The following is a 24,923-nucleotide window of genomic DNA, read 5'->3' on the forward strand; positions in this document are numbered from 1 at the left end:
ACACTGACATCTCGACCCCTCCAAGTCCTTCAGCCCGATGGTCTGCCTCCTCTAACTTGGCGTGGTTTGGAGCTGTCGGGAATCCCACACTTCAGCATTAAAATTGGGATTAGGCTAAAAACTGCCTGTTAACAGGCAGTTAATTGGCACTAATCCCTTCCCGCCTCAGGTAGGCGGGTTCCAGTGCGGGGCGGGTACCCGCCTCCTTTGAAACTGGCATGGAGGCGGGTTTGGGTGCGGGATGGGGTCGGGACCCCCGATTTTGGGATTTTAACCCCCCCCCCACGCCTCCAATCCCGACTCCACGGCTCAATGAAAATCCTGCCCCTGGTATCTCCACGGACCTTCCTAATGAGGCTGTTTCTGAATGAAATCGCCTCTGTTAAATAATTCACTGATTAAATCAAGTAACCATGCCTCTGTGAAAACGCTGTGGTTAGGAGTTCAGGTGTCCTTTTAATATGCAGGTAGAAGTTTTTGATACTATTTTGTACAATGGCCTCACAACTGCTGTGACAGAGGGAGCACCGTTTATCTTTGTTTGCAAAGCACAACAATAATGTTGCATGTTTCATCCCATTCCTCGACTTTATTGCATGTTCTGCAAAAGCACTTTTTAAACCAATATATGTTACAAAAACTCTTTTTTTCAGTAGCTTAACACTAAATTTTTAACCCCCCTCCCCCCCCGCCATACGGGTTCTGTTGCGCTGATTTATGCAACTTGTGGGCCTGAGGAGACTCACAGACACGCGGGCCTAGTGATACGATAGAACTTGCCCATCCTTCGGGTGCAAAACAGGCGCCTAAGCATCCAATATGGCGGGCAGGGAGCGCGTGCTGACTGCACAGTCAACTCTGCTGGAGGTACAGGTATCTGTTTTCATGATCAGAGACCAATATCCAGCCATTTTTTTGTGTCTGTGCCTGTTTTTAACCTCAAGGTATTTTCTTGAAAAAGCCATCTGTGGATATGGAGGTTGTCAGAAGAGGCTGAAGAACGTGGGATGTGATCGTATGAGGCTTGATTTAAGGGAATTGCGGGGATGGTGGGGGGAGGTGAGTGCACGTGGACCCTCTCCACGATGAAGCAGATTATCCGAGGCCTGTGATGGAACAGGTTTGCTGATCGAAGGCCTTTTCTTGTTCCATGTTCCATGCTGCAGGCTGTTACGTTACCAGTGCAGCATTGTGAGTTGCGGGGAATTCTCCTGGTGTCCTGGTTAACATTACTCCCACAACCAGTAACACCGTCTCACCCCCTCCCCACACAAAATAAAAGATTAACCAGCCATTCATCCCATTACTTGAATGGCAGCCTACTTGGTATCATAACAACACTCGGTCCATTCTATTGACATTCATTCGATGATGTGATGAGGCACAATATCAATACAAGCATAGAAAGAAAGACTTGCATTTATATAGTGCTTTTTATTATGTCCGTGTATAATTGAGACACGGACTGCAGGAGTTGATTATAACAAGTCTTTACTGAATGGAGACAACCTGGAAACTGAAACTACAGAAGCCTGCTAGGGCCTTTTATACAGGGGTGGTCACTGCCGGTACTGCAGTCTGAGACCAGTTATTCCCTTAAAGGTACATACACAACAATTCCTCCCCTTTTAGATAAACAGTACATAACATTCATTTAACAACTAAATAATAACTAATTACAATTACAATTACGGTTGCTAGATACATTGGTTGAAGTTAAGCAATTATAAGTTCAGTCTTTGAGGAGGCTTCCTGATTCTGTCTGGATAACGCCTCTTTGGGATATCAGGTTCTTCTGGCAAGGTTGCGTCGGGATCAATGTCGTTGTTTGGTTCGTCTGCTTCCAATATCACCGATTCTGCGGTAGATGCAATTGGTACTTCGGTTTCATCGCCAGGTGTATCAGATCGTGGTGTGGAGTTGACGTTTTCCAGTGACTCTAGAATCTGGTCAGCATGGCGTCTTACAATGTTCTCTCCAACGTCCACGGTATACATTAGAGGTCCTTGCCGTGTACAGCTCGTTCCTGGCTGCCATTTCTCTGTGCGGTAGTCCCGGGGCAAAACTGGTTGACCTATCTTAAAACTCCTGGTCGGCCTTTCATTCATATTCTGAAACTGTCTGTTCTCCACATCTCTTCGGACGTTTGACTTAACCAAATCCAAGCGGCATCGTAGTCTTCGATTGAAGAACATCATGGCTGGAGTTTGGTTGGTAACCGCATGTGTCGCATTCCGGTAGGCAAACAAGAAATTATCCACCTTGTGTTGTAGGGGTATATCTTCATTACACATTGCCTTGATAGCCTTCTTGAATGTTTGAACAAACCTCTCGGCCAAAAATTAGTGGCTGGATGATATGGGGCGGATGTGTAATGCTTAACACCATTGTTCTTTAAGAACCTCCGGAACTCTTCAGACACAAACTGTGGTCCATTGTCAGAGCAAATCTGTTCAGGCAGCCCATTCCTGGCGAATATGGTTCGTAAGACTGTGATAGTTTTTTCTGTGGTGGTTGAGGACATTTTTATTACCTCTGGCCACTTTGAATGTGCATCCACCGCAATTAAAAACATCGAGTCCATAAAGGGACCAGCAAAATCAATGTGCACCCTTTGCCATGGAGATGAGGGCCACTCCCATGGATGTAGAGGGGCTTGTGGTGGGGTGTTTTGGACCTTCTGGCATCCTGTACAGCTCTTGGTCATCTCTTCGATTTCTCTATCAATTCCCGGCCACCACACAAACGCTCTGGCTAAGTTCTTCATTTTTACCCCTCCCAGATGACCCTCATGAAGCTCATTGAGCACTCTATCCTTAAATTTGGGTGGAATTACTACTCTGGATCCACACATCAAGGTTCCTCTGCACACTGACAGCTGTTCTCTTCTCGGCGAGAATGCTGGCAGCAGTGGTTCGCCATGTGTTGGCCATCCCTTCACCGTTAAATCATAGACCCAGGAGAGTGTCGGGTCATTTCGTGTTTCCTTTTCTATGTTTGCATTCGTCACAGGGAGACATTCGACTATAGTCGAGTGGAATAACTCCACTGGATCCACTGCCAGTTCTTCTTCCACCGTCGGCAACGGTAGGCGCGACAATCCATCAGCATTCCCATGCTGTTTAGTTCCTTTGTACTCGATGTCATATTGGTGTGCCCCTAGGAAAAGGGACCACCTCTGTAGCCGTTGTGCCGTCATTATCGGTACGCCCTTCTGAGGGTTGAAAATGGAGATGAGAGTTTGATGATCAGTTAGTAGAGTAAATTTCTGACCGTGCAGGTAGTGATTGAACTTCTTCACCCCCCACATCTGGGCGTAGTTACGCGCGGCTGATGTTAACGATCGTGACGCAAAAGCTATCGGCCTCTCTGAACCATCAAGGAATTTATGTGACAGTACCGCCCCAATGCCGTAGGGAGACGCATCACACGCCAGTCTTATCGATAGTGATGGGTGAGCCAATACTTCTCTTGAAGTGATTAGGTCCTTACTCTTCTGAACGGCCCGCTTACACTCATCGCTTCATTTCCATGCTACTCCCGTTCGTAGTAGGGCGTTCAGTGGATGCAGAATTGTGGACAAATTCGGCAAAAACTTATGGTAGTAATTCACCAATCCGAGGAATGACCTCAGTTGCGACACATTTTCAGGCGCTGGAGCCTTAACTACCGCTTCAATTTTGTCAGGGGACTTATGCAACCCCTCTTCATCAATCAGGTGGCCACAATACGATATCTGTTTCTTAAAAAACTCGCACTTGGGGCGATTGGCTCGTAGCCCATGTTCACGTAGTCTAGTGAGCACCTGCTCTAGGTTGGCAAGGTGTTCACTGTCATCTTCACCTGTCACTAGGATGTCGTCTAAGTAACACTGAGTCCCCGGAATCCCTTGCAGGACTTGTTCCATCGCTCTTTGCCATATCGCCGGAGCTGATGCTACTCCGAATACCAGTCGATTATACTGGTAAAGACCTTTGTGAGTGTTTATCGTGAGATACTTCCTAGAGGATTCTTCAACCTCCATCTGCAAATATGCTTGTGCTAGGTCAATTTTTGTAAAACGCTTCCCTCCAGATAGTGAGGCGAAGATATCTTCTATCCTTGGAAGAGGATATTGTACTGTGTGAAGGACTGGGTTCACCGTCACCTTGAAGTCCCCACAGATGCGAACCTTCCTTGGCTCCTCAGACTTATTTAACGTTTTCTTCATGACAGGAACGATGGGTGTCGCCCACTCGCTCCGGTCTACCTTAGATAACACGCCTGCATTCTCCAGATTCTCCAGCTCTGCCTCGATGGCTGGGCGAATTGCATATGGTACCGGTCTTGCTTTGAAAAACTTGGGAATTGCATTCTCCTCTATTTTTATCGAGGCGGTTACGCCTTTAAGAGTGCCCAGTTCTTGTTGAAATACCTCTTTGGCATCAGTTAACATTGTTGACAGTTTTCCAGGAGTGACGTCGTCATCCTTTTTACCAGCCACCGTCAGTGCCTGAATGGAGTGCCAGTCTAAACTTATCTTTCTGATCCATTCACGTCCCAATAATGGTGGTCCACCATCTTGCAGAATGTAGAGATACAATTTCCGTATTTTCTTGCCGTTGTATTTGACAGGCACCCTTATTTTTCCTCTGGGGTATACTTTTTGCCCCGTATACGTCCTCAAGACAATGGATGTCTCTCTCAAGGGTATGTGTGAGAATAGCCGCTCGTAGTCTCATCGATTAATTACGGTTAGCGCTGATCCTGTATCCAATTCCATTTTGACTTGGGACCCTGCTATCGTGAGGGTGACCCAAATAGTTCGGAGATCCTCTTTTGCGATTACGTTGTGAAGTTTGAGACAGCTTAGTCTCTTGTTCCCGGATTCACTATCGCTCATCTGGTCTTCGGAACTACTGGCCGTCATCTTTTGTACTTTCCTGTATGGTTCCTTAGTAGCCTTTTTGTTGTCGTTGGTCTTCTTCCCAGACCTGCAAACTCGTGCAATGTGTCCCATCTTTCCGCATTGCCTGCATATTTTGCCCTTGGACCAGCAGTCCTTCTGGTCATGGTTTGTTCTGCCGCAGCGATAACATTTTGCAAATCCCCGTGTCATTTCGTGGGTGCCGTATTCCTGTGGCTTTTGTTGTATTTCCGCAGCTCCCCTTGCTGCTGCTTCGTACGATACTGCCACGCTGAAAGCCTTATCTAGCGTCAGCTCTTTCTCTGAGAGTAACCTCTTCTGGGTTCCTTCACTCAGGAGTCCACAGACAAATTTGTCCCGTAAGGTATCTGCCAGTCCTGCTCCGAACTGGCAGTGCTTTGATAGCTTGCGTAGTTCCGTAAGGTAATCAGCATTGCTCTCATTTTTATTCTGATTTCTCCTGTGGAATTTAAATCTTTCTGCTATCAGCAGCGATGTAGGATTTAGGTGTTCCTGTAGGATAGCAACAATTTCGTTAAAGCTCTTCGCCTTCGGTTTGGCTGGAGTAATCAGGTCCCGCAATAGGCCGTACGTTCTTGCGCCCATTAAATTTAGCAATACCGATGCCTTTTTCTCATCGGCTATTTCGTTTGCCTCGCAATATACCTCGACTCTTTCCACATACGTGGTCCAGTCTTCTATTGCATTATCGAAGGCAGTGATATCGCCAGTCTTTGGCATCTTGAAAATCTAAGATGGCGCCTCCCGCGCTTTACCTTCGTCCCCGATGGGTCAAAATGGCGCCTCCCGCGCTTTTCCTTCTTCCCCGCCGAGTCAAGATGGCGCCTCCCGCGCTTTCCTGCCGCTGCTGCCAACGCTGTTGCTGGCGATTATATTTATTTTACTATCCTGTAATGGCGACGCCCTATGGTCTTCGCGCCTCCCCGATCGCTGCTGCCAACGCCGCTCTCTGCGGTATTTTTATTTTTCTATCGCGCTTCAATTTTTGCTCCGTTAATTGAAGAACCGTTCCCGTCGTGGAGCGGACCCTCTGGGACACTTCCCTCCCTCTTCTTAGGTCCGAACGCTGCCCGGCTGCGAAGCACCGGTAACGCCCTGTGTGCTCCACCCTTTCTCTCTCTCTTTGCTTCCCGACTCGCTGCCCAGCCCCATTGCAGAGCCAACCGATCGAGCTCTAGCCCGCCGCAGCCCAGGAAGGATCAGTGCACTACCTGCCACCAGCCCGATTAGCTGGGAAACCACAGACTGGAGACCAAGCCTGGCTCTCGACAGTCTCTCCTGCACTTTTCAATTCGATGATTTGGAGGGCGGTTGCCCACGGTCGACGCCCGTTTCTCGAGTTTCTTTGGATTATTATTTTTTTTTTTTCTTTCTTCTTGCTTCGACCTTCAATAACGTCGTCTGAGGTGCTGCCGAGTTGCAGGTAAGTTCGTTTCTTACTCGTCGCCAGTATTATGTCCGTGTATAATTGAGACACAGGCTGCAGGAGTTGATTATAACAAGTCTTTACTGAACGGAGACAACCTGGAAACTGAAACTACAGAAGCCTGCTAGGGCCTTTTATACAGGGGTGGTCACTGCTGGTACTGCAGTCTGAGACCAGTTATTCCCTTAAAGGTACATACACAACACTTTTCACTACCTCAGGATGTCCCAAAGTGCTTCACAGCCAATGAAATGCTTTTGAAGTGCAGTCACTGTTCTAATGTAGAAAACTCAGCAGCCAATTTGCACATAGCAAGCTCCCACAAACAGTAATGTGATAATAACTAGATAATTTTTTTTTTCATGAGGGATAACTATTGACCAGGACACCGAGGATAACTCACCTGATCTTCTTCGAAATATTGGCCATGGGGCCTTTTAAGTCTGAGAGGGCAGACGGGGCCTCGGTTTAACATCACATCTGAAAGTCAGCACCTCCAACAGTGGGGCACTCCCTCAGTACTGCACTGGAGTGTCAGCCTGGATTATGTGCTCAAGTCTCTGGAGTGGGACTTGAACCCACAACTTTCTAGACTCAGAGGAAGAGTTGCTACCCACTGAGCCACGGTTGGACACGTGTGTTTTCCTCTTTCTTGCATCTTGGCTGCTGGGGTCTTGGCATTTGTCGGGCAAGTGCAAATATTATTGCTGTGCCCTGACCCACAGTCGGACATTGGCACTTTGAATAATATCGTGTCTGTTCACTGATCAGTGCCACGTGTTGGGTGCATACTTCTGAACTATTAAACATGGTTGCGGGGGTGGGGTGGGGTGGGCGTGCACAACAATCAGACTGTTGTAATGGTGCGATTGAACCACTGACCCTCCTGCTTCTTCTGTGGAAAAGTCCGCTTGAGGTTACAATTCCTTCAGAGTATTGTTTTTCCCCCCAGTATGACTCAAAAGTAGTTTCATAGAATAGTAGAGCACAGAAGAAGGCCCGTCGAGTCTGTGCCGCCTCTTTCGAAGAGCAATCCAGTTAGTCACACTGCCCCCCGCTCTTTCCCCATATCCCTGCAATTGCTTCTCCTTCAAGTATTTCTCCAATTCCCTTTCGAAAGCTACTATTGAATCAGTTTCCTCCCTATCAAGCAGTGCATTCCAAATCCTAACCACTCGTTGCATAAAAAAGTTTTTCCTCATGTCGCCTCTGGTTCTTTTGCCAATCACCTTAAATCTGTGCCCTCTGGTTATCGACCCTACAGTCTCTCTTTATTTACTCTGTCTAAACGCTTCAAGATTTTAAACACCTATCAAATCTCATCTTAGCCTTCTCTGCTCTAAGGAGAACATAAGAAACAGGAGCAGGAGTCGGCCAGTCGGCCCCTCGAGCCTGCTCCGCCATTCAATGAGATCATGGCTGATCCAATCTTGGCCTCAACACCACTTTCCCGCTCTCTGCCCGTACCCCTCGACTCCCCTGTAGTTCAAATGTCTGTCAATCTCCGCCTTGAATATATTCAGTGACTCCGCCTCCACAGCTCTCTGGGGTAGAGAATTCCAAAGATTCACGATCCTCTGAGAGAAGAAATTCCTCCTCATCTCTGTCTTAATTGGGTGACCCCTTATTCTGAAATTATGCCCCCTAGTTCTAGATTCCCCCACTAGGGGAAACATCCTCTCAGCATCCACCCTGTCAATCCCCCTCAGAATCTTATATGTTTCAATAAGATCACCTCTCATTCTTCTAAACTCCAAACTTCTCCAGCCTATCCACGTAACTGGAATCCCTCATCCCTTGAACCACTCTAGTAAATCTCTTCTGTACCCTCTCCAAAGCCTTCACGTCCTTCCTAAAGTGTGGTGCCCAGAATTGGACACAATTTGATTGAAAATATTAAATACGAGAGAAAAAAAATACAATTTCCAACTTAATCTCCAAGCAAGTGAGCCCAGTGTCAAAGATGCAAGATTACCGACTCCGGCCTTGTACCATTTTTGTTGCAGTCCGGGGTTTGCTCGTGACACAGAAAATGATTATATTCTGAGAATGACACTGGATGCACTGATCGCTTATCTGGTTTAGGGATGTGCCCCAGATCTGCCAGCTTGCGCAGATCATTCACAGAGCAAGGCTCAGCAAGATTTTTAATGTTGGTGAGCCGGGGGTGGGGGGGGCGCTATCTTCTACAGCTTAGAATAGGCATTTGCTTTAGGGCTTGGGGAAGGGCCAAGGGGAGCTGACGCCCAATCATTAGGAAGAGCAAAAAAAGTGATCTGTTGGTTGCTGGGTTTATTTAGGTTGATCCTGATGACTCTGCTCCCAGCTTTTAGAATTTCCCTGGGGAATGGTTTCACAAACCAGCAGCTACAAAGAAAAAGAATGTGCCTTGACTGCTCACACGTTCTTGTAGCCAACTTGCCCTTCTCACTCTACCCTGCTCAATTCACTGGTAAATTGCCCACAGTCAGTTGATGAATATGAGGCTTTAGAAACTTGCTCCACATCGCCAACCACTGTCAAAAGCCTGCAACTGCATTCGTGACGCTTGACCAAGCAAACTTGCATGTTGACATTGCAATCTATAATGGTAAATGTTGATAGGAAAGTGTGACCAAAAACCATGACAACAGGAACAGCAACAACAACAACTTGTATTTATATAGCATCTTTAACGCAGTAAAACCTCCCAAGGCGCGTCACAGGAGTATTACAAGACAAAGAATTTGACACCAAGCAACATGGAAGTAAAGTTTATGACAGGAAGTGCGCAACCCACACAAGATTTTTAATGATTGATAGCGATATCAGAAATAACATGAAGGCTGCTTCATTGCCAGTTATGTGTTTTTGTTTGAACAGATTTTGGGTTTGGTAATTTCTACAAACCGGGAGAACCCTTGGCCACATGGTGCGGAAGCCCACCCTATGCAGCTCCAGAGGTTTTTGAAGGACAGCAATATGAGGGACCACAACTGGACATCTGGGTAACAACTTCACTTAAACCCTAAAAATAGTTTGAAAGATTAAAGGAAAAAAAATGGAATTCCCTTCCTCTTCTGAAACTATTAACTCCTTGACTTTGTTTCCATGGATTCCGGCCTTACTCTGGTACCTTCCCAAGTGTCCATTCTTCATGTGGACAGGCCTCGTAGTGTCCTCACCCAAGATATCCACACAGGAGTCAATGGATACCAATGAAGAGTGGGCCCCCTGGCTGATTTCCCAGCGCCAGTCAAATTGAGCTCAACTGTAATGGCGCTCTAGTGCTCTGGTAGGGATCAGCTACCTCAGCACAGATTGGGGATAGAACATGGGATCTTCCTGATTGGCGTGATTCGACTTCTTTACATACACCTTCATCGCTGCCAAAAATCTCTTGCCTCATCCATACTGGATTACTACAGGTTTATATAATGACACATGTAGGTCGGGTAAAGTTCCTGAAAATATTCTGACCTGAACAATTTTTTTTTAATCAATTTTATCATTGACCCGATATGTAATATTATGTTTATTAGTGCTTATTTGCAAGTCTGGTTATGGATATAATGAGGTCAAAATTTGTTTCCTTATTTTTTAGGTTGATGAGGTAAAACTTTCTGAGACCCAGTGCCACCATGGGGGTCTCATAAAATCATGGACAGAGAGCCGTGGGCAGCGCACCCATGATTTCCAATAAGCCGCCCATTGAGTGCGAGGCCTTCCTGGTGACATAGGGTCTCGAAGCTCTGCCCATGGTTTCTCCTGGTCCATAACTGACATCCCAAGAGACCTTAGTGCTGATGTTCCTGTTTTTTTTTTCCAAGTTTGTTTACTTATCAATAAATTTTAGACTTATTAGGCTGAGAGTTGTTAGCGCTGAGGATTGGAAATCCTCTATTTCAGGGGCCTAGTATCAGCATTGAGCACTCCACGTCAGGGACAGCATGGTTTGGCACAGAGTAAAACTCTCTACCCCAACGTTATGCCTCAGCCCTGATGTCATTATACAGTAGTACCCCCAACTGCATCCATTCCTTATACCAGCCATCTTGATGCCTGCCCGAGGCAGGATACCAGTTGGTGCCATGTTGTGTGCAGTTTTGTGTTGGTGATTTTGTGGTAGGAGCTGGCTTGAGACTGTCCTCGCTCTCTTTAAGTCGGACACTTACAGCCAGCAGACAAAGGAGACTTTCATCCCATCAACGTGGGCTGGATATGGGCCTGTGCCCCAGAGGTGAAAGGTCATATCCTTCAACTTACTTTTCTATCTCTTGAAATAGATACTCCACTCATTTTTGCTACAAATAAATTGTAGAAAGTATTAATTGTGTGCAGAATAAGATTTAATTTCTCGTCTGGATCTGCCCATTTACTGGGTTTTTCCGTCTGTCGCCTTTTTAAATAGCATGTCTTGGACATTGGAATATTTGAAGCTTCGACCCGAGTTTATATTCACTTGTTCTTAAGCTATTGCATACAACAGCATGTCACCAGTTGGAGCAGTCATTGAGTGTGACAGTATCACTGGAAGATAATACATAAGTAGCGAATTGTCTTGGTGACATTATGTGACCTTAACAGGGACAAGAAAGTTCAAGACATGCCATAGGGATCAAATTTATCAAGTTACAGGACAGTTGTGTTACAACCTCAGCTTCCTTTTGAAGGCCCCGGGCATCAGTATGAGTGAAGACCTTTATATCTTTATTTTGTGATCATCAAGATGAGGGACGATAGTGTGAGGGAGTGGAGCACTTTCTCATTTTAGGCATCCAGTGTCGGCGTCACGCTCTCTCAGTTCACGTACAGCACTGTCGGATAAAGAGCAAAGCTCCTCTACTCTGTCCCAGCAATGTGTCTCAAGCTCAATCACAGCAGGGCAACTCCCCACTGCGCCAGTGCGACATTCTCTTAATTCCACTTCGTGCTGAACTAGGGACGGCATTGTACTGTGGACCCACTAAAGTACTGGACTAAGAACAACCCGACCCCCTTCCAACCAATGGGGGCAGGTGAAGCATTTTGTATAAAGCGTTCTATAAGGCTTCCCGTTCTTGTGTCTCTGCAGAGTCTCGGTGTGGTCCTCTATGTGTTGGTTTGTGGAGCTTTACCCTTTGATGGTCCGACGCTTCCCATCCTGAGGCAGAGGGTCCTGGAAGGCAGGTTTAGAATTCCGTACTTCATGTCAGAAGGTGAGAAGAGACTAAACACTGGAAAATGCTAAGCAGCAGTCTGTGTGACGGGAATGAGCTTCGAATGTGACGCTTACCTCAGACTCGGTGTTTGGTTGAATGACGCTGCGTGTGGTTTAGATGGGAAAATGGCTTCTACACTTTATCTAGACTTTTAACAAACTTTCAACAATTCAGATGTTACACTCCACTCTTATCAATGCTTCCGCAGCTGTAGAAATAGAGGAGGCCCAGAATTCAAATGTCGCCCTTGGCTAAATTCTTTCCGTAGTCACTAGCTCTCATCCCGGGCGATGGAGCATTCTGTAGCAGCACAGTTAATCACTGCTTACAATCGGGAGAGGAGAGAAAATCCTGATAGGCCAGGAACTGCTTCACAGAAGCACACGCATGTTTATACTCAGTCACAGAGGGTGGCTCTAGCTTGGATATCCTGTCTTTCTCCCCACCCCACCGTTTGAAGACCTAAGGGACCTGGCCAAGGGCCATCTTCGCGCCTGAGTCTGGGCAGTGAATGATGGCGGACCATTCAACCGTGTGAGTCATCATGGCCGAACCCAACCCCGGTCCTTTCGCCTGATGTCAACACAGGCTGAGCAGTGAGGAAGAGCAGGAATCCCAGGTCGTTTCACCCCCTTTCCAGCATGGGAGGCTAAGGGCCAAATGTTAGTCCCCTCACTGCTGCCATGGCTGAGATCAGCGAACGTGCCACAGAACACAAATAAAACCAAGGGACCTCTCGGGTCTAAATGGCGCTCACTCAAGTGGCCGATCTTCTTATTGAAACATATAAGATTCTGAGGGGGCTTGACAGGGTAGATGCTGAGAGGATGTTTCCCCTGGCTGGAGAGTCTAGAACTAGGGGCCATAGTCTCAGGATAAGAAGTCGGCCATTTAGGACGAAGATGAGAAGGAATTTCTTCTCTCATAGGGTCGTGAATCTTTGGAATTCTCTACCCCAGAGGGCTGTGGAGGGGTGTCATTGAATATATTCAAGGCTCAGATAGACAGATATTTGAACTACAGGGGAGTCGAGGGTTATGGGGAACAGGCAGAAAAGTGGAGTTGTGGCCAAGATCAGATCAGCCATGATCTCATTGAATGGCGGAACAGGCTCGAGGGGCCGAATGGCCTATTCCTGCTCCTATTTCTTATGTGTATGCCTAGCTGGTGAATGTGGCAGACTATTTGACCACCACACATGAGCCAGATCCTGTCATCATCTGCTGCCCATGTGTGTGTACTTTCCTGCAGGAATCATTTGATAGAGATTAGGAGACCCATGGTGGCACTCCAGATGCAGTACTGGCGCAGATCACTTGTCTCAGCATAGACCAGACATCAAACCGAGGAACTCCCTTGTCTGTAATTCTCAGTACCATATCTGCCAGCGCATTCACTCACTGAGCCATTGGGAGAGGATTAACATTTCTCTATTATTTAAAAAAAACTATTGGACAAATGTTTGTTTGTAGGAACCTTGATCAGTATGTGAACCAGTTATTGATGACCGTAACCTCAACTCATCAAGACTTTCTTACCTGCCAGACTGTGAACACCTCATTCGACGCATGCTGGTCTTAGACCCTTCCAAAAGACTCACAATTGCCCAGATAAAGGAGCACAAATGGATGCTGACTGAGGTGCCAGTACAGCGACCAATCGTGTATCCTCAAGCCAATGAGAATGAATCAACCATGGGAGAATACAATGAACAAGTTCTACGACTGATGCATAGCCTGGGGATTGACCAGCAGAAAACCATTGAGGTAAAGGGGGTAATATTTTGGGTGAGACAAGTGTCATGTTGTCTTCAATCTGTGTTCTCAATGACAGCAGTAAAGTTTTTCAGTAAATTTCTTTTCTTGGTCCTTTTATCAACCCTAGTATGCTATCTGCTACTAGAAACCTGCACTGGCCAATATGATCTAGGCCACGGCAATGCCGCGTGCACCCCCACCCATTGAGCCCCATGAAGCCCTCACTCAAATCCCAGGCAGCTCAGTTGGCGCTCTTATTTCTGATTTGCTGGTTTGCCCTGGTTGAATTGCATTGGCCTAGAAAGGGTTGTCTTTAGTGCTGTCGCCTCAGTGGTGGGTAAATCCTAAATCAACGACAACTTGTATTTATGTAGCGCCTTTAACGTAGTAAAATGTCCCAAGGCGCTTCACACAAGTGTTATAAAACAAAATTTGACACCGAGCCACATAAAGAGATATTAGGGCAGACAAAGAGGTAGGTTTTAAGGAGCATCTTAAAGGAGGAAAGAGAGGTAGAGAGGCGGAGAAGTTTAGGGAGGGAATTCCAGAGCTTTAGGGCCTTGGCAGCTGAAGGCACGGTCACCAATGGTTGAGCGATTATAATCAGGGATGCTCAAGAGGAGCGCAGATATCTCGGGGGTGGGGGGGGAGTTGAGGGGCTGGGGGAGATTACAGAGATAAGGAGGGGTGAGGCCATGGAGGGATTTGAAAACAAGGATGAGAATTTTAAAATTAGAACACCAGGATCTGTCAGTATCAGCAACTTAAGATGTACGGGACTCCCCAAGGCACCATGGTACACACCTATATGGCCCATGAAGACAAGAAGCATGGACACCAGGTCTAGGAATCTCAGTGGCACTCTGTAGTTGACTGACTGGCATGTTTCAAGTGTGGAAAAATGAGATAATTTCAGTTTGTATGTTCTCCTCACCCTCCCTGCTTTCCTCCTTGCTTTTCCATCTTGACCACCAGAGGTGAGTAGGTCCAAGTGTCTAGCCGTCGTGAGCCCGTAGTCTTGCACTTATGAGTAGCACGCTCAACATGCTGAGTTAACCGATTGCTTCAATCTTCATAAAACAGCGTTGTGGCTTATCCAAGCAGACATAGAATCATAGAAATGTACAGCACTGACGGAGGCCATTCGGCCCATCGTGTTTGTTCCAGCTGAAAAAGAGCCATCCAGCCTAATCCCACTTTCCAGCTCTTGGTCCACAGCCCTGTAGGTTACGGCACTTCAGGTGCATAACCAAGTACTTTTTAAATGCGGTGAGGGGTTCTACCTCTACCACCCTTTCAGGCAGTGAGTTCCAGACCCCCACCACCCTCTGGGTAAAAAAAATCTCCTCAACTCCCCTCTAATCCTTCTACCAATTACTTTAAATCTATGCCCCCTGGTTATTGACCTCTCTGCTAAGGGAAATAGGTCCTTCCTATCCACTCTATCTAGGCCCCTTGTTATTTTATACACCTCAATCAAGTTTCCCCTCAGCCTCCTCTGTTCCAAAGAAAACAACCCCAGCCGATCCAATCTTTCCTCATCGCTAAAATTCTCCAGTCCTGGCAACATCCTCGTAAATCTCCTCTGCACCCTCTCTATTGCGATCACACCCTTCATGTATCACATGGCTTCTGATCATTTCAATGGGCAATGGCTTTAATAATGGCCAACCTTGAATTGTTTCAACCCTGAATTCTAGCATCAATATTAATCTGTGTCATTCTCTTTGCAAAATCCCTAAATTATCTACACTCTTCCTGAAGGAGAATGAAACTCCCAGTTGGTGAAGTCTCCATATTTTTTTAAGCAGTTCTGTTCCCTTGCAATTGCTGAGAAAGATTCTTAACTGTGTTATTTTGTTGTTTCTCTCAGAATGTTACTTGGATTAATGTAGTCACACTTCCCCTTTCTTTTAAAAAAAAGTCATTAAGTTAAATGCTGTCATGGATGATTCATTGCTGTGCCTGATGATTGACCCTCCCTTGCCCACTTCAGTGAGATTGATGGCACAGGAAATGAGTCAAGGATGACCTAACTTGCCCATAATTCTTAGAAAGCAAAAAAGACCTGGACAACCTCGTAATCAGTGAACACAAAAAGTGCATTGATCAGAGGAATGGGAGACAGACGTACGGCAAACACTCGAGGGAAAAATAGTGAGGAATGAACGAGGCCACCTCACTGAGTTCCCCTTTAATTCGCTAGAAGTCACGTTCTCAAATCGTCACTGTGCTAGTTTTGATTTTCTCTCTGGGAAAACTGTAACATAAATTATGATCAACGTTCCCGTTAAGCTGCACGGCCGCGCAACGCTCTGGAGGTCCCGCCCAAGCCGCTCGCCGGCTTCATGATGGAAATACCGCGCACGCGCGGAAATTTGAACGGGCTGCGCAGCCCGATAAAGGGGCCGCGCACCCTCCCAAAAAAATTAGAGGGAACATTGATTATGATTCTGCCCCCCCCCCCCCATTTCAATTTTGATATTATTTTATTCTCTTTGTCACTTTCACAGTCTCTACAGAACAAGAGTTATAACCATTTTGCTGCTATCTATTATCTGTTGGTGGAGAGGCTCAAGTCTCACAGAAGCAGTTTCCCCATAGACCAGAGGCTTGACGCGCGCCAGCGACGGCCGAGCACAATTGCTGAACAGACAGTTGCCAAGGTAATGCCGTAATGACTGCCAGTTGTTGTGTGAGTTGTATAAGTAGCGCGCACTGTGAAGGATGAAGTAACGATTGTGTAAAGATTACAGCCCCTCAGGTTTGCAGGCTGCACAAGCCTACATTAAGATAGATTCATGTACTGGATTTAATAGTGCAGGGTGTGCGTGCATTTGCAAGTGGGTTTTTTTTTGGGTCTATTTTTACACATCACAGCTCGAGTCTTTGGGTAGCCTCGTGCTTTATAATCAGCAAAGGATTTTACTGAGACTTTTCTTAAATGTACTGCACTTTTGGGAGTGTGTAGTTTTGCTAAAAATACGGAACGTCCCATGATGTTTTGAATTATTTATGGTTCTCTTCACACTTGGATTTTGCCAGTGATTCACTGATATCCGTTTTAAGCTGTTTTCCTCCTTATGCCTGTGGTACTGATTAACGGAATGTTAATTGAAGAACTAATTGAGCTGAACATTAAGACTGCCTCCCCTCATCTCTTCCATGACCATGCTGAATTGCATTCTATCTTGAGAACTCTAGCACAGGGGTCACAGAGAGTGTTTGGGTTTCCAAAGCATAAAAATCATACACCACAGAAGGAGGCCATTTGGTTCATTCCGTGCCTGTGCCCAGCTCTTTGAAAGAGCGCTCCAATTAGTCCCACCACCCCCCACCCCAGCTCTTTCCCCATAGCCCTGCAATTTTTCTCCCCTTCAAGTACATATCCAATTCTCTTTTAAAAGTTACCATTGAATCTGCTTCCACCACCTTTTTTATTGCAGCGCATTCCAGATCAACAACAGTGTAAAAATAAATCTCCTCATCGCCCCTCTTTTTTGCCAATTACCTTAAATTTGTGTCCTCTGGTTGCTAACCCTCCTGCCAGTGGAAACAGTTTCTCCTTATTTACTCTTTATCAAAGCCCCTCATCATTTTGAAATATATGAAGTGTAATATAATTTTTTTTTAAAACAAGCATTCATAAACCAGGCTGAAAAATCATCTGCCACCCAAAGCCCTACAACCTCATCTGCATCTTTTAATGGTTTCCTTTCGTGAAAACTACACCTCCCAGTTTTGGGAGATGTAAGATCTTAATGATCGCTGAGTTCTTGGACAAGACACCAATAGGCAGCAGCCAGTATGTTTGAGCAATAGATCAAGATTTATTAAGCTTACAGCGTAATCAATACTTAACATTAGGCGATAGTTTTAACGAGTAGTTCACAGCCCTTGGTCTCTGGAACCTCTCGGACACAGATGATGTCGTCTTAAGTCTGTTCCTTTGTTCTCGCAGTACGTCTGTGTAAAGTTGTTCTTTGAGTATCGAGGTTTTAAACCTTTTCTTATCAAAAGTTGGTTTGGCCAGTGTGCATATATGGTCTTTAACAAAATCACCTTCTTTAATTGGTTCTAATGGTCAAAATACCATTGTCACTCAGGTTAAGGCTAGTAACCTGGCCACTCCTTTTCCAGTACATTTCCACTAACTGTCATGTTATCTTGTTTATAGCTTTTCACCCCATTGGAATTTACCATATCTCTTCCATTTCATAGCCTCCCTGGTACAAGGCCTTTATACCATGGGCCCATATCAGTGCTGTTTGACTGTCTTCGCAGCTGCATTTTGAACAAGTCTTAGCTTTTTAGTTACCCAGGAGTAATTGTGGGTAATATTATTTGGTCAATGGCTACACTTGAATTTATATGTATATGATTCTCGTCTACTAAATATCAGCCTTTCGTACAGAGAGCAGAGTTTGTACGCATACTTTGACCAGGGGGAATCAGTCTCCATAGGTGCGCAATGGGCTCCACCTACACATGGAGACCCACAGTGAGTAAACATTCAGGACTGGCTCCCTGAGATTACATCTGTAAAACCAGCTCCCTTATTTCTGGAATCTGACCGTGTTTACTTTGTGGAACGCACCTGACGAGACCTGAGCATCGCGCAGTTGGCTGCACTCTTAAAAGTGTGAGAGCGCCTTGTGGCCTTTGACCCCCACCCCCTCCCTGCAGTCAGGCCTGGGTTTCCCCCTTTGCAGCTCTTCATGTGGTGCGCTCCCACTCTGCTGCCGGGCTGCCTGCTGGCTGGAGCTGGCGCGCTTTCCCAGAGCAATAAAGCGAAAATCTGCAATGCTCCCCTGACATCCGGGCCCCCGACGATGTCCTGTTCAAATGAAGGACCCCGCTGTCTTTGGGTGGGCAGCTTAGATGCCCGTCCAGAAGCCTGTGTAAAAATCACGGTCGGCGGCTTTCTACCGGGTAAGTAACCCTGGGCATTTTAACTGCCTACCCTCCCAGGTTCCGTCGCTTCTGGTAAGGTTACAATCACCCTCATCATGTCTATTGCAAGTGGAAGAATCATTTTTCTGGCACCTCAAAAACAGTGGGATAAGATCAGGTGCTATACGGGACCATTCTGCCAGCTAGATGCAAGTTAGGAACAGGGAGAGGCCATTCAGCCCCGCGAGCCTGTTCCGCCATTCAATGAGATCAGGACTGATCTGCGACCGAACTCCAGTTCCCCGCCATTGGCCCATATCCCTTAATACCTTTGATTAACAAAAATCTTATCAATCCCAGATTTAAAATTAACAATAGATCTGGCGTCGCTTGCTGTGCTGTTTGCGGAAGAGAGTTTTCCAAACTTCTACCACCCTTTGGGCTGAATTTTGCCAGCGCTCAGAGCGCGGAGTTTGGAGGCATGCCCGCTGTCAAAATCACAAAGAATGACAGTGGGTCGGTATCCCGCTGTAAACCCGCTTCCTTGTCAGTTTCCCAAGTGTCGGGTCTGTCATCCCTGAACCAACCCGACACCAAGCGGCGGTTCAGCCAGTTTATACGGTAGTTTAGAACCATTTTCCCATCTACTTACCATTTTACCAGGTTTTCAACGAGGTTCCCGGAGAGCGGCTATCACGTCGGGTAAGTATGTCGGGTTCTCAATGGCTCTCCATTGCTGTGAATGGGTGAAAGCTGCAAAAGTGGTCTAAAACCTACCATTTCACAGCTGTTCACTTCCCAATCTTAGAAGCTGGTGCATTAATGATTTGAAACCCACTTTTGAGCATTATATACTTTTGAAGTGTTTGGAGTAATCTCTCTATCCACTGTCGCCTCCTTGGAACAACCTATCTTAACATTGACAGATTACTTCTGTCATCTCAACTTCAGCTGCCATCTATTCCAGCAGCATCAATAACCTTGAAAAAATCTCACCTTGGTCCTCTGAATCCCACCACGATCAGCCCCAACACCAGCAGCACCAGGCACACCAGCATCACCAACAACAACACCAACCTGCTCCGCAATCACCTGATGCTGCACAGGACAGAGAGCATCAGCACCCGACCACATTGCTGCCCGGGAGGCCAGGGATGGCCTCACTGTGGCCAGATTTACTTCAATTGATGCCGTACACCCTGGCTGCCACATGATGCGCCAGGTTGGCACCACCCCACACCAACACTATAAAGCATCCCTACAATGCCCAAGCCATTCCTTTCACACTCATTACCATTGCGGGGGGTCATGTTATGTCTCACCATTCACTGCAACTCACTGAGCCACTTCCAAAGGTGCACACAGATCTGTCCAAGAACGGAAAGTGTGGAAAATAAAGATTTCAGTGTTTGGCAACACATCAACAGAAATTTTACATGAACATTTGCAAAAACACCCAAGTGCCTACCTTTGTGTGTTGTTAGTTGGTATGATTGGACAAGGATGAGGGTGAGTGTGAGGGGTGGCTAGTGAGATGGGGAGTGATAATGTAGATAGAGAGGGACGGGTGGAGGTGCAAGGTAAGTTGGTGTGAGTAAGGATGTGTAGGAGTAGGGTAGGGAAGGCAGAGTGATGGGGATGTGATGAGTGGCACAGCAGGCTGAGGTTGAGTGTGGCTTTGCAGTAACGTTTCGTGATCTACTGAGATCATTGAAAGGTTTGCACCACTGCAGCCTGGTCCTCCTGACCACATCCCTGCTTGTGCCCTCCTGCAATGTGCAACCAGGCTGCGTTGATCTCCTGGGGCGGTCTCTTCCGCCCATTGAAAGGGAAGAGGACCTTCCTGTGTGCTGTGACTCCCTCCATAAACATATAGAGGGAGTCATAGGAGAGCCTGGGTGCAGCCATCCACCTTTGTGCAGTGCTTGTCAGTGTTTGCAGCACCTCAATGCTGTAGAACATTGACAGCACAACTGTCAAAATGAATGTGGACGCGGTCCCTTTAAGGAAACCGACTGATGACGCGTTATCAAATGGCGTCATCAGACCTGCTTCCTTTTAATTGGCCGGGAACCTTGCAGGGCGGGCTTAACAAGCCCAATCAATGGGAAATTCTTCTCTCAGAGCGGGATGGAGCCGGGAGCGGGGTCACAACCCACCACCTACCTCGGCCTCAGTGAGCCCGCCTCGGTAGGCGAAATCGCGGCCTTTGTGTGTAGAAGTCTTTCCTAATTTCACTCCCGAAAGGCCTGGCTCTAAAATTCATTCAAATGTTTAACATAATTGAAATTTTTCTCTGAACAGACTCCGGTAGTCTCTCAGCGGGGACTGTTCCCCCCCCCCATGGCTGCTTGACGTATTAAGGGCTATTGAACATTCTTTTGCTGGTTGCACTTGGCCAATCACTCCACTTCTTCTGCATGTTTCCTGCTGTGGGCTTTTTCAGTTAGCCGAATAACTTTCTTTTCAGTGAAATCTCCGTAGCGACTTGCCAAAGGTTGTAGCTAGGATTCCACGAGCAAGGTTCCCAGGACCGAGCTTTCGTCTCATGCAAGCTAGTTTCTGGCAGCCTTGCCTCGTTGGCAGTTGTTAGATAGGTCCAGCGAATGGCATGCCAACATCTTCCCGAGAAAATATTTGAAGGTTCGTGGCACACATATAGCTTTAAAGAGGAAGTACGTTTACTGAATTATCGAAATCTTGTGGAGATATCTGTAGACTTGCTGGGGTCTCTCAGTTGCCCCTTGCCACTGTGCTCCTTGCTTTTAAACCACTGATTAGAGGTGGTCTGGGAGAAGCTATTTGCTGCAGGAATACCCCCAAGGGACCAGTGGTGATATAAAAGAGGCAGAGCCAGCACTCCCCATGGAGTGAGAAATGAGAGTTAACATTTCAGATCAATGACCTTTTATCACAACTGGTGAAAGGTTGTTGACCCGAAACATTAACTCTGTTTCTCTCTCCGCAGACACTGCCTGACCTACTGAGTGCTTCCAGCATTGTCTGTTTATTTCTGATTTCCAGCACTCGCAGTATTTTGCTTTTGCTCTATGCATAGGGTTCTGTTTACGTTGCACACGGAAGAACTTCTCCCCTGTTTCCTGCCCCCTCCATCACCCCCCCCCCCACCTCACCCCGCCTCCAACCCCACCCATCACCCCCACAACCCCCTCCACCCCACCCCCATCACCGAGGTGTAGCTATCGGGTCAGGACAGGGATTAGCTTTAATATGGTGCCTCTCCCATGGTTGAATAGCTTGCCAACATTCACTGTCTGGACTCGCACTTGTGAAGAATAGCTGTTTGGGCGAGACACTGCTGGAGGACAGTGGTTATTTTTTTTTGATGTACCCCAGGAGGAAAAAAAAACCACTACTGCATTTAGGAGAGGAGGATGGAAGAGAATTGGAAAAGGAGGTAAAAAAAAGGAGTATTGTTTTTTCAAACATAATATTAACATCCTAAATTTTTTTTTCAGGCAAGTCCTGTGGTGCCCCAGGTGAGCCTTCTGTCGCAGAATGTCAGGCTGCTGAGGTCCCCTGTCCTGCCCCAACCCACCGCTGTAGACACATTTTCCTTTCTGCAAACCACTTGCCAGCCGGAACTGGGCTTCATGGAGGAAGATGTCAACACTCCCAAGGTTTGTTACTGCGTTGTTTTTTAAAAATTTGCGACCTTGCAACCAATGTTCCCTGTGAGCTGCGCTTTGTTTTGCGCGGCCTGTTTCTTTTAGCGTGCGGTCCCTTTAAATTTCTGCGCCTGCACGGTTATTTACAACGCAAAAGCCGGTGAGTGGCCTGCGCGGGACCTTTTAGATTCCTGCGCGGCCACAGCTGCGCGCCGCACCTTAGCGGAAATATTGCTTGTATCCACAAATGCCAGAGAGAGAGAGAGAGAGAAAAGTTACGTTGCCGTACTTTGCCCATTAGGCTTCTCCATTAAGAAAGGAGCATAAAATGGGACTCCTGTTGTACAACCGCTTCAGCTTTGATCAAGCAAGGCTGTGTCATCGCACCAACGCTCTTCTCGATCTTCCTGGCTGCAATGCTCCATTTCATCCTCTCAGTAAGCTCCCCGCTGGAGTGGAGCTAATCCACAGAACAAACGGGAAACTGTTCAACCTCCGTCGCCTCCAGTCCAGATCCAAGGTCGTCCCATCCTCTGTTGTCGAATTACAGTATGCAGACGACGCTTGCGTCTGTGCTCACTCGGAGATCAAACTCCAAACCATCGTCAACACCTTCACCGAAGCACACGAGAGCATGGGCCTTACACTAAACATCTGTAAGACAAAGGTCCTCTACCAACCTGCCTCTGCCACACAGTACTGCTCCCTGATTATCAAAATCCACAACGTGGACCACTTTCCATACCTCAGGAGCCTGCTGTCAACAAGGGCAGACGTCGACAACGAAGTCCAACACCGCCTTCAGTGTGCCAGTGCAGCCTTCAGTCGCCTGAGGAAGAGAGTGTTTGAAGACCAGGACCTCAAATCCGGCACTAAGCTCATGGTCTACAGAGCAGCAGTGATACCCGCCCTGCTGTATGCCTCAGAGACATGGACCACGTACAGCAGGCACCTCAAAGCACTGGAGAGGTACCACCAACGCTGCCTCCGCAAGATCCTGCAAATCCATTGGCAGGATAGGCACACCAACGTCAGTGTTCTTGCTCAGGCCAACATCCCCAGCATTGAAGCTTTGACCACGCTCGATCAGCTCCGATGGATGGGTCACATTGTCCGCATGCCCGATACGAGACTCCCAAAACAAGCGCTCTACTCGGAGCTCCGGCACGGCAAGAGAGCCCCAGGTGGGCAGAGGAAACGCTTCAAGGACACCCTCAAAGCCTCCTTGAAAAAGTGTAAATCCCCATCGAATCCCTGGCCCAAGACCGCACAAAGTGGAGGAGAAGCATCCGGGAAGGCGCTGAACATCTCGAGTTTCTTCGCCGGGAGCAAGCGGAAGCCAAGCGCAGGCAGTGCAAGGAGCGCACGTCAACCCAAGCACCCCACCCACCCGCCCCTTCAACCACCATCTGCCCCACCTGTGACAGAGACTGTAGGTCCCACATTGGACTCATCAGTCACCTTGCGAACTCATTTTTAATGTGGAAGCAAGTCATCCTCGGTTCCGAGGGACTGCCTAAGTGAGTGAGTTTGATCCAAAGCACTTTCAGGTGCAAACCCAACAAGAAAGTGCTGTATAACTCAAGAGTCTCATGGCCTACCTGACTCCCGAGTGCACTAAAGCAGTGAGACCAGCAGTACACGGTCCTGCGGTAGCCTCGCACTGTTCGACTTCCTGGGAACTTATAAAACTTAATATAGAACCGTTTACATGTGCAAAAAAATCAGTCAGTCTAGTCCCGCCCTCATAATATATAGCACAAATTAGTCACCTTGGAAGAGCTGTCCGAGCTGGAAAGTCTGCGTTGCGCAGCCAATGGTATAACTTGAGTTGGCTGGGTGAGTATTGCACCATATAGTTACCAGTCTCAGCCCCGATTCAGCTCATCCGCTGCTGAAACCCTCATCCATGTCTTTGTTACCTCCAGACTTGACTATTCTCCTGGTACTCCTGGCTGGCCTCCCACATCTACCCTCCGTAAACCTGAGGTCATCCGAAACTCATCTGCCCCGTGTCCTAACTCGCACCAAGTCCCATTCGCCCGTCACTCCCTGTGCTCGCTGACCTACACTGGCTCCCGGTCCGGCAACGCCTCGATTTAAAAATTCTCATTCTCGTTTTCAAATCTCTCCCTATCTCTGTAATCTCTTGCAGCCCCACAACCCCTCCGAGATATCTGCGCTCCTCCAATTCTGGCCTCTGGATCATCTCCGATTTTAATCGCCCCACCATTGGCGGCCGTGCCTTCAGCTGCCGAGGCCCTAAGCTCTGGAATTCCCTCCCTAAAGCTCTCCGCCTCTCTACCTCTCTTTCCTCCTTTAAGATGCTCCTTAAAACCTACCTCATCTGCCATAATATCTCCTTATGTGGCTCGGTGTCAAATTTTGCTTGCTAATGCTCCTGTGAAGAGCCTTGGGGTATTTTACTACGTTAAAGGCACCATATAAGTGCAAGTTGTTGTTGTTATTATTGCTCTCAGCCTCAGCCCACAGTTACCAGACTCAGATCAGTGGTAAATAGTGTTATTTTGGTGAAAATGAGCAACGTACGGTGTAAGATTAAATGGATATTGTCAAGTATTTTGGGGAGTGCAGCAGACCCTTTGCTCTGGTGATTCAGTGGGAGGTATAGAGCCCGTGATGCAGTAGAGCAAAGGGACTTTAACCCTATCCGCCCAGTAGAAACCAGATGGGCAGACTGTTAAAATCGGCCGGGTGACCTCCCCAGTGACGTCCCGCGCAGATCCAGGCCGCCTTTCATTTTAACAGCAAGGATGCCCGCCTGAGAGCGGGATACTTCACCTTGCACCTAGTAGCAAGTTAGTGGGGTTTTTTAAAATGCGGATGCTTTCATAGGCGGCAGATGGTTGGCGCTCCTGTATCCGATATGGAGAGACACACCAGATAACCCCAGCAGATGCAGCCGCTAATTCTCCGTGCTTCTGGGTTTTTTTTTCTTTTGTGTCATTTCAGCTAATGTTAATTCTGTTCCCAGGTATTTCTGACTCTGCAATTATCACCCTAGTATTCAGTGTCGGAACAGAAGTATATTTAAATGCCAGGCAGGAAGAAAGCCCATTCAAACTAATCATAGCCCTTAACTGACTTTAA

At 47.2% G+C, this 24,923-nt stretch overlaps 1 protein-coding gene across 2 annotated transcripts in view; it reads left to right on the top strand.

The window, feature by feature from the left end:
• LOC147100317 (serine/threonine-protein kinase SIK2-like) overlaps positions 1 to 24,923 on the top strand; it is a 169,597-nt gene that overhangs the window by 118,467 nt on the left and 26,207 nt on the right. The window contains exons 5-9 of one of the 2 annotated variants that reach the window (XM_085967881.1): positions 9,216 to 9,340; positions 11,407 to 11,530; positions 13,079 to 13,299; positions 15,804 to 15,956; positions 21,663 to 21,824. In XM_085967881.1, coding sequence (XP_085824007.1) covers positions 9,216 to 9,340; positions 11,407 to 11,530; positions 13,079 to 13,299; positions 15,804 to 15,956; positions 21,663 to 21,824 — 785 coding nt within the window. The remainder of the gene's footprint in view (positions 1 to 9,215; positions 9,341 to 11,406; positions 11,531 to 13,078; positions 13,300 to 15,803; positions 15,957 to 21,662; positions 21,825 to 24,923) is intronic. The other variant, XM_085967882.1, reaches the window with a different exon arrangement.

Source organism: Somniosus microcephalus, chromosome 26, assembly GCF_052327205.1.
Source record: "Somniosus microcephalus isolate GS21.2 chromosome 26, FLI_Smic_1.0, whole genome shotgun sequence".
NCBI classification, from domain to species: Eukaryota; Metazoa; Chordata; class Chondrichthyes; order Squaliformes; family Somniosidae; genus Somniosus; species Somniosus microcephalus.